Source organism: Lipophrys pholis, assembly GCF_963383615.2.
Source record: "Lipophrys pholis genome assembly, chromosome: 4".
In the NCBI taxonomy this organism is placed as follows: Eukaryota; Metazoa; Chordata; class Actinopteri; order Blenniiformes; family Blenniidae; genus Lipophrys; species Lipophrys pholis.
The window spans coordinates 25341747-25352012 of NC_137637.1; the positions used below are offsets into that span (position 1 = coordinate 25341747).

Sequence of the window (10266 nt, forward strand, 5' to 3'; positions counted from 1 at the left end):
AGTTTTGAAATCACCTGCTAACAACTCTAAATGCCGATTGTTGACCAATCTTTTAAGTCTTAAGGAGCCAATTTAGGCCAGAGAAGTGTTTTTGCGAGTGAAAGAAATAAAAAGGTAGCAGTGCATTAACATTTAATGAAAAACACCTTTATAATGTCTGCAGTTGTAATTATTTCTCTCCACTTCAAAAGTCAACAAAATATATATTTTGCCCACGGCTGGCAAGTCTTTTGCATACCAATGTGTGTTTCTTTCAAGTGTGTCCCACACATCTACGTGTATTCATATAAAGCACTCGGTTGTGCATGTACACCTGGGTGAACTTAAACTCATCACCTCTCCACCAACCCAACGGTACCCCTCTGGCTGTTGCTCTAAAAGTTACTTCTCACTCATTGTAACTGCAATGAATACGGACTGAAAAGGAAGAAAAGCATGAGGCATTATTTTTCAAACCGCCCGTCTTTGTCTGACTGCTGCAGCCTGGTATGACCTTATAGCAAACATCCGCTGTTTCAAAAAGTCTATAGCTTATGGATTTCATGTCAAGAGAAAATATTTGATATTTCTTCTAACAAATCCTCACCCTTTAAATGGATTTACTGTCAAGCACCCAAAAAAAAAAAAATCATATTTATGCTAATAGCAAGTCCATCTATTTATTGGCTTTTGTTGGCATTTTATTACTTTCATGCCACAGAAGAAGAAGCCCTTTTCTCATACTCATCTTTTTGCACTCAATCAATGTTTGTTAAAGTTGCTGACTGCGTACAGTTGCTTTTCGCCCCTTCAGAAAGAGTCATGCCGACCCCAACGTGAAATCATTTCTGAGCTCCGTGTGGCTGACCCCGAAGGTTAGAGCTGGAAGTCCGTGGTGTGATGTTCCTGCTGAAGATGGTTAAGGATTATGATGATTGTGCTGGTTTGAGCGCCGCACCACGAACGAGAGAAATGATGAGGGCTGCACCAGCCGAGTGTTGGCCTGACAGATGGCAACACATGGAGCTAGCTGACAGCACTGCTGACAGCGCATTCACCAGAAGTTTCCATATTGCATGTGCTGTACACACTAGTTGTTGCCGTACGTATTCATATTTTTTATTTTATTTTTTGAACTGCAGCTCCGTTCCAGAGTCGGCTCACGTCACCTGCTCGCCAACTTTAAATTGCAACGCCTCTGCATAGGCCCGCTGTCATGGCAATATGGGTCTGTCAAAAATCCTCAGTGAGACATTATCCGAGTCACTGTCCATTTATCAGAACCTTTCTTATTTGGTAATTCATTCTTCCAGTGGTCGATAAACTTTCAGTTATTTTCTTCCCGATCAATCTACTTAGAAAGCAGCTCTGTAAGCATGTTAATGAATGACCAACAGAAATAGATACATTAATTGAATGACTGAATACATTAGGAGTTGGATTGAGTGTTGCACTTTTCCATCCACAAACAGCCATATGTAGTTGTTGTTGGGTTCAGTGATTGATGAAAGATGGGGATAGCTTTCACACAGGCCTGTCGGTTGCACTGCCCTGGATGGAAATGTGGGAAGACAGAAATTGTTCTTGCATGAATAAGTACAAAGATCTGCTCCTATACTTGATTTATGACTTTATTTATGTTGTATTCGTTCCGTGTGGCGGCGGCGGTGTATGTTTGCGTCCGCTTGTCTATGTGCATCATGGGGGATGGTTGTTTATTCGCTCAGAGAATAGTTTTAAACTCCATCCAAATGCATCCTCAAGGGAAATGCACGTAACCCTTCTGAGAAGTTGCAATACTTCTCACTGTCACCCCGTGACAGCTTCAAGCTTGAAGTCTGCACGTGTGCAAACGGTGCCTGCGCTCTTCACTGTGCATGTCCCGAAGTGTGCGCACGCACACACACACACACATATGCATATGGATGAGCGTGGCAGTGATGTGATTGATGAGACATGAAAGAGTGCAGAGCAAGATTTCCAGTCAATCAGGCCCGTGAATAACCACCTAGGCTGTGGATTAAAGGCAGAAGGCTGTCTGAACAAACAAAGAATCACATCCATTACCTTACATGCGGAGTTGTTTTGCTCTCTGGAGCAACACTGACAACAAAATTAAAGTGTGTTAACAAAAATAGATGGTTTTGTTTTCTCGAATTCGGGAGATGAAACGCCGCAACATCTAACGCCTGGAATGCCTGTGAAAGTAAAACTTGCGCGTGGCAGAGAGAGAGAGAGTACTATGAAACAGTGACCTGTACAACATTTCAAATTATAATAGAGTGTGCCAAATTAAATATGACATAAAAGAATTATTTAACATTGTGTATATTTGGTTTAAACTGAACTTTGCTGTTTGCTTCGTTGATCTTTTCTGCTTGCAACTTTGAAAGTAAAAATAATGTCCTTTGAGAATGAGTAGTTGCAGGTTGTTTTATAGTTTTTACCACGGGCAGCCTTGTCCTCCAGGTAATAAAAAAGTATGCGAAATAAGGAAATAGCGATGCGCACTCGCTGATGTTTAGTTCCCTTGAGCAAGGCACCAAACATTTTAACCTTATCTATTTTATATGCAATGCTCCGGCTTAATGGGGCCATGACTCCTGATCAATTTTCAATTTTTTAAATAAGTTAGAAATTTGACACACAGGTTGATTTCATGAATAATATCACTTTACAGATTGTGGCTAACTGCTGTGTCAACAAAGTATAGAGCACTATCAAAATCATAGCGTATTTCTGTCATGTTGGTTGAGTGGTTGAATGCCTCGACTGCTTGACCGTACGGACAACAAAATAAGCATATTTAGATAAGCAACCAAAATGTATTTTTACCCAGCTTTAAAGTATTGCTGTACTCGTAATTGCATCATTTTTGAGTCGGTGCATTCACACTGTGATTAAGATTTGGTTGGGTGAGTGCTAAGCTTAGGGTATAAGGGCTGTTTTGTTAAATTTGGTTAAATTCAGACCTTCGTTGATGATTACACTTAGATTCCATTGTTTGAACTTCAAGGAACAACTTAGTTGAGTATAAAGAGGTCTGCTATTCTCTGGCCAATTTTTTCCAGTCTAATGTTCTACTGTATTTAAGGCTCCATAACATCCGTGTGTTTTTTATACTTTTTACCCAGTATGGCCAAAATGTTTTGATTCTAAGAGGTTTTGTCACTTCAATCTAAACATGTTTTAAAGTTACTCTACCAGAATCCTTACATGAATACTGAAAAATTTTCGGATGCAGTTTTAGTTGTTGATGTCTAATACGTTGTTGATACCGTTCTGAAGGAATTTCATCATTGCACTCATACAAACACATATTTCCAGCATTTAAATTTCACGGAACATCTCCAGTTTGTTGACATCTTAGCGTCACACAAACCCCAGAAGACACCGGCAGCATTGTGTGTACAAAATCCCATTTGTACACTCAGTTTCCTAAGATCTCGAATTGCAACTGGAAAATCGATCAGCGATCAGTTTCACCACATTTAAGACCATTCTTGTGACTTTAATACTCTTTTTTTTCTGTCAAATCTTTTTGCCGGAACTTCTGCGACGCCATCTTTCATATACATACCTATTCACGCAGGTTTCCGAAGATGATGTCAGTTAGCGACACATAAGCACAGTCTGATGGATCCAAATTCTGGTTTGTTTGTAAACGTATTGACTTTGTTATGATTGATTTGGGCAACTGCCTGTTGGAAATTTGTGAAAATGTGGAAACAAATTAGTGGCAATGGTCTTGTTTTCATGTCCTGGCTTATTCCCTCTGCAGAAGTGATACCTTTTATGGGAAGTATATTTTAAAGATTTTTTTCTGGTAGAGTAACTTTTAAGAGCAATCTGCTGGAATGATAAATGAAAGATAAAAGCCATTACCTCAGCAGTAAAGCATTTTATTTCTCTTTCTGTCTCTGCTACAGGTCCAAGGGTTGGAGAAGCAAGTGGACTTTTCAGATCTGAGCCCAGTAGGGTCTGTGATGAAGACTCTTCCATATGGCATCGGTGGCGGCCCGGTGGGAGGAGTGGTTAAGCCCCCGTATCAAACACGCATCTTCTCCACGTCCATTGACCAAACGCCCATGAAATCCAAGCCACCCACCTACAATTTCTTTAACCCGTATGACCCTGCTCGAAACCAGTCCCTGCTACTGGACCAGACAGGCTATCGCTCCAAACGCAAACCCTCACTCAAGACAGCCATGAAGACCAAGAAGATCTTTGGCTGGGGGGACTTCTACTTCAACGTCAAGACCGCGAAGTTCAGCTTGTTGGTGACGGGGAAGATTGTGGACCACATCAATGGGACATTCACCGTTTACTTCCGCCACAACTCGTCCAGCCTGGGGAACGTGTCGGTCAGTATCGTACCGCCGACCAAAGTGGTTGAGTTTGAGGTCCTTCAGCAGCAGCAGCTGCACACCCACACCCAGTCGAATGTCCAGTTCCAGGACACACACCAGTCCACCATTGACCCCAAGGAGCCAAAGACCTTTAACTGTCGAGTCGAGTATGAGAAAACCAATAGGTCCAAGAAGTCCAAACCCTGCCTGTACGACCCCTCTCAGACCTGCTTCACAGAGCACACCCAGTCCCACGCTGCCTGGCTCTGTGCCAAACCTTTCAAGGTGATCTGCATCTTCATCTCTTTCTTCAGCATCGATTACAAGCTGGTGCAGAAAGTGTGTCCGGATCACAACTTCCAAAGTGAGCACCCTTACTTTGGTTAAGTTTTGAAGACTTGAACTGACTAAAGAGACTATGTTAAATGAGTATAATGATATTGATGGAAATGATAGTCATATTGATTACAACGACTAAGCAGGGGACAATTTTGTTTGCCTCTAAACCGCTGTGAATTGTGGATTTAAATCATGTATAATCAGAGTTATCGGTGGCTATGATATGGCTGATTCCTCTAACTTGTTTTCCAACTTTGTATTTGTTAACTTCTGCTTTTATTTCTTTCAGGTTTTTTTTTTCCCTTGTAAATAATGTACTCAACCTCAGCAGACTTATTGTTTTTAGATATTTGTTTCTCAGTGTTATTACTTTCTGCAGTTGGAGAATTTGGTTAAAAACAGCTGGGATCTGTATTATGCCCGTCGAGTACAGACTGAGCCTCCGAGGAAGCTGTGCTGTGCCATCGCTGGATGGCAGACGTAATGTTATGGTAGACTGACTGTTAATCATCCTCTCAGCTCTACATTTCAAACCCTGGCTATAAGAGAGTTATATGTATGAGAAATGCTATGCTGGATATGCATACAATATACTGTATGAAAAAGCACATTAAAATCTCTTTAAACTGTCTGTCTTTCACTGGGTGAACACTTCTATTGCGGGGCTTGAAGCGCAATTGCAGGGCACAAGCAGAGCTGCATATTCATGTTATCTAACTCAGCAAGGACATTATTATGAATTAAGCCACAATGTGGTCTGATTAGGACTTCATGCTCAGGCTTCCAGTGAAGATACGTAATTTTAATTTTCTCAAACATATTGAAGGAAAGTTTGTTACGGATTGAATTTGAACATGAAAACCAACTATGAAACTTGAGTCCTTAGATAAAAAAAAAAATTATGTTTTACTTCTTTTGAGGGAGTTGATATGTACAGTAATAGAATCCATCAGAAGTATCTGATTTTTGTTTTAATTACACATAACCTAAAACTGGAGAGTAAAATGAGGATTGTATTGGAAGCATTTTGACTGACAGATTTCACAGTGTTTGATCAGGCAAGCAAATACAGTATTGCACACCTGAGTAAACATTTTTGCGTAAATCTCCAGGTGGCTTTGTCGCATGTTATTGACTGCTGTATGACTGCTGCCAGTGTTTTATTATTGGCTCCCTGAAAAGATTTACCTCATCAAGGTTTCCTGTATGCTGAGGATAACAGCTTCATGGTAACACTAACCGGGATCGCATCACCAACATCCCTCCATCTATCTTCTACACCTGTTTTACCCGACAGCCTCATGGACCTGGATCTGGTCACAGCTGTTTGTGGGGGAAAAAACACCGTCATCAGTCCATCTTGGCGCTGGATACAAAATACAAGATGAACACACAAACTTTGACTCTTTTGGTCAGTTTCTGGTGTTACACATCTGTTGTTTTCAGGTTGACAAATTTGAGTTTTGGGATAAAATATGGTGTGTCTGTGTGTGAGTGAGCACAACACTTACACTGAAACCAGCTTGAAGAGGTGTTCTCAGTGCAGTTCCAGCCGCTCTCTGATGTAATTGTAGTGTAATTGGAAAGTTCACCAGGGTGCACAGCAAGGACTTCCTTTACTCCACAGGTTAGAGCTAAAATGCTCCCAACACCCAGTGACCTATGCACTCCAGCTTGTTTCATGAGCTTATCACATATAATCAAACACGGTGAAGGAAAATGCCAGCAACCACTGAAATCGAGATTCAATGCCTCATTGATGTTGTGTCCGATTTTTTTATACATGCAAATATCAATGACTATAAAGAACAATGATGATGGCTCATGTGCTGTATTTAGTAAATGCTTCACAGAAAAGGATTTCAGTCACTCTAACAATTTCGTACGGGATATATCTAAGAGCATGCACTTAATAAAACAGAAATGTTGGAGAGAGAAAAACGCAGCCAAGGGATCATGGTAGTCCCTATGTTGTGATTTGAGTTAGACACTGAAATATGACAGTCCATCAGTTAGTGTAGCATTTAAATTAGAGGGATAGAAGTAGGCAAACCATTGCAACAATAATGTATCAATTTTGTATATTTATCAGCCTGAAAAGCACACCCTGGTTCACACTAACCACACTAACCTGATGATGTGTTGTTGCAATAGTAATCCTGCTAGAGGAGAAAGCAGCTTCAGACTCACTGTTTAATCTCAACGGACAAGCCCGTCTTTGGGTTGCGACAGCAGGCCAGTTTACTCAAGTCAAGTCCACTCACAAGTAGGGAGGGCATATAAACCTTACACTGCGATACCCTGAACCCAGAAATGAGTCTTCTTACTGTGAGGTGACAGTGCCACAATGTCATATCGCCAGCATTGCCAACATAAAAGATACTATCTGTGCATTCAGTTTACATGTTTTGAATTAAAAGCAAGGAAAAAGTCAACATCTTCAACTACTAACCCGATTGCCCACACCAGTTTGACTTTTTCAGTTTCTTTGTTAACAGCTCTTTGTGTTGTTTGGCACAGATTTGTCATCTTTACTCTCGACATACTTCATCCAATACCACTGGTGCACGGAATTTCATTAGCAAAAACTCACGCGACGCAAACTAAATCTTCATTTTACTTTGGCTCAATACACTATTGTGTTCTTAATTGATGACATTAAAATGGAGGTCAGCGGAGAGCTGTGTATCTAACGCACAGCACACAGTTTGGACACCGAGCTTGATGGAAATCCTCTCATTGTTACACAGAGTCTATACGGAGACTTAGTGAAGAATCATTACACAAGATGCAGTGGACCAATCCTCGATCTATGTCCTCATTTGTGTGCGAAGATACATGTGATTGCATGCTTGAGAGCTATAGTTGCTTGTTTCAGAGATTTCAAATGTATGTGGGCTTACATTTTCTGACTTCCAACATAATGAATAAAGAAAACACACACCATGGTGAGATAATACATTTTGAGAATAACGATTAATATAATATTGTGGATGAACGTCTATTCTCTATACAGCTTTATCTAACTTAAAGTCACAGAGACTTTAGGTGAACGCAAGGTCAACAATGAACAGTCACCAGTCTGCAAATTTTTTTTAAATAAAATCAAAGCGTCCTAATATTACTACATATAGTCAAAATCAATATAATCCGCTATTTCCACAGTAGAGAATGGGGTTCTCCTTCAATCCATATCCACCTTCTGTACAGACTTTATTGAGGTTATAGTTACACAGAGCTGCAACCAGCCAAAGCTCACACCAAGTCAAAAGCAGAGTTCACACTTAATATGTCTATGGTAATTTACAGGATTAACACAAAGACACAAACATGTAATGTAATGTAGTGTTAATGCAATGTCTGACACAGATGGATAACATCTTATCACTTTTTCAATAACAATGATCTAACAGCAATTACTCTACATTGATATTTTGTGGGTTTCACGTGTTTTACAGTCATGAAGCTGTAGACTAAATAGTCCAAAAGGAGTATATTAACTCAACACTTTAATGAAATGCTGTGGTGTCCTCTATTGTTTCAAATGATACACTTTGTTTGTCTACAAATGTGAAGAATGTGTGACATTTGGTTCAGTATAGATTACTCCCTGGTCTCTCACACTTCCTCACATCAGCTATAAATGAAGGATATTCTGAAATCTCAGAGGTCTTGTGAGCAATGCAGCTGAAATAAATCTAACGTTGTGCTGACTTGGATGAGCAATTTTCCAACACCTTACACTAAAAGCACTGGTGGGCATCTGATACAGTTAACAATCCACAAAATAAAACATTTGCAACCTTCTGCAGCCAAAAGGAGAATTCTTTCAAACGAAAGAATTCTCCTTTTGGCTGCAGAAGGAGAATTCTTTCAAACGAATTGTGTCATGCTGCTAATAATCTAAGGCATGCTGTTTCCTGTACATCTGGAAAAACCCAGTCTTGTCGTGAAAACAGTCCAAACATCGAAAAGTGTTTATACATAAACTTTAGCAGGAACGTTAAAAGGTAATTCATAAATATACTGTCACTCCTGTCTGACAAAGATCCATACATATCCTGCTGCTGGGTATTTTCCAGTGCTTCTATAGGCAATGATTTACATTGAACGGTGTATTGATTTGGCCTCTCTCTGTGGACAGTGACAGCACACCTCTGTTGACACAATAATGGATACACGAGGAGATACAACCCGTAGCCAATTGATTATCATGGGAAAGTGAGTAATTACTAAAGAGAAAGATTGGAGCTTCAAGGTTCATTTCAAAAAGTATTGTGGGATCTGATTTGTCATGAAAATAATCCATGTTTCTTACTCATGTTGTCTCATCTGCTGGAGTGTTCATGAGTAACATGGGAACAATACATCTGAAAGCGATCAAACTGGGATTTTCCCACTGGGAAAGTGCGCTCCTAGAGCCAATTCAATGTAACTCCAAATGGCAGTGATTTTGATGTAAGTTAAAGGTTCGCCTTTGTTTCAATGACCATTGTAGTCATAGATATCCTCATTATTGTAACATAGTTTGTGTCAAATAAAAAAATAATAACCAAAGGATGAATCTTAACAGTATCATTTTAACACTGACATAACAAACTCTCTTTAGGTTGACTCATTTGAGTGCATGTCTCCTCAAATGTACTCTGAGGAATACATTTGCCTGTAGCATTGCCGAACACTACCATATTGCTTGTTTATTATCGTCAAGTGACCAATGTGAAGAAAGAAAATAGGACCTTCCCAACTAAATGGTCTAGTTACCAGCAATAGCAGCATAAAACCAGCTATTTAACAATACCACAACACAAATCTTGAAGTGAAGTAAGACAGGCTTCATTTAAGATTATACATTTTATATGTGTTCATATAAAATGTTGTGGACCAGGTGTAGAACGAAAGCCGCAACTTCTGTGTTGGGGCCGAGACCACGGACGCTAGGCAGAGACAGAGACCGGGGCTCGGGGCTCGGGGCTCGGGGCTCGGGGCTCGGGGCTCGGAACAGCGTGCGTGGCCGTGGTCCGAGTTCGATTGTCGCATTGCATCACGTTGCGTCTTGAGCCGCTGGCCGGTGCACTATAGCTCCGTGTCTGCACACACTGGCAGGTTCCGGAACTCTAGCGTCGGGGAACTGGAGCTACGGAGCCAGCGATACGACCTGACGCGACGAGTGGACCGGAGCTGCTCCGAGCTGGCCAACGGACGGCCATGTTTGCCTCAGAGCTCCGATCCCAGTTCGGTTCCGGACGTAGCACCTGTTCCCGAGTCCCGGACTCCATCCCTGCCTCGTGTCAGCTCTTCTGGGACCAACGTGAAAGTTGCTCTGCCAAAAAAAAACAAAAAACAACCAGTGTGCAAAGCTGAATATGTTAACAACAGAGGATTCATACAGCCGACATATTAAAATATTGAGGACGTGTAGTAAATCACTGACCAATCAGCAGATGGCTACTCAAAATCAGACCCATTCAATTGTCCTGAGTACCCCAACGGAAGAGCAATGGAAAAGCGTCAACCTTTGGAGTGCTTATTTCGATACCATCAACAAGTCTTGCTGTGGAAACCCGAACTGTACCGGACCATACCATTCCATTCCTGC

The 10266-nt window shown here is 40.9% G+C and overlaps 1 protein-coding gene across 2 annotated transcripts in view; it reads left to right on the top strand.

Moving 5' to 3' along the window:
* nxph4 (neurexophilin 4) overlaps positions 1-5298 on the top strand; it is a gene marked incomplete at both ends in the record, with an annotated part of 55528 nt that extends 50230 nt beyond the window's left edge. The window contains 2 exons of one of the 2 annotated variants that reach the window (XM_080462298.1): positions 3909-4692; positions 4957-5298. In XM_080462298.1, coding sequence (XP_080318424.1) covers positions 3909-4692; positions 4957-4976 — 804 coding nt within the window. Of the gene's footprint in view, positions 1-3908; positions 4716-4956 lie in introns of those variants that run through there. The other variant, XM_080462297.1, reaches the window with a different exon arrangement.
* Between the last annotated feature and the right edge of the window lie 4968 nt (positions 5299-10266).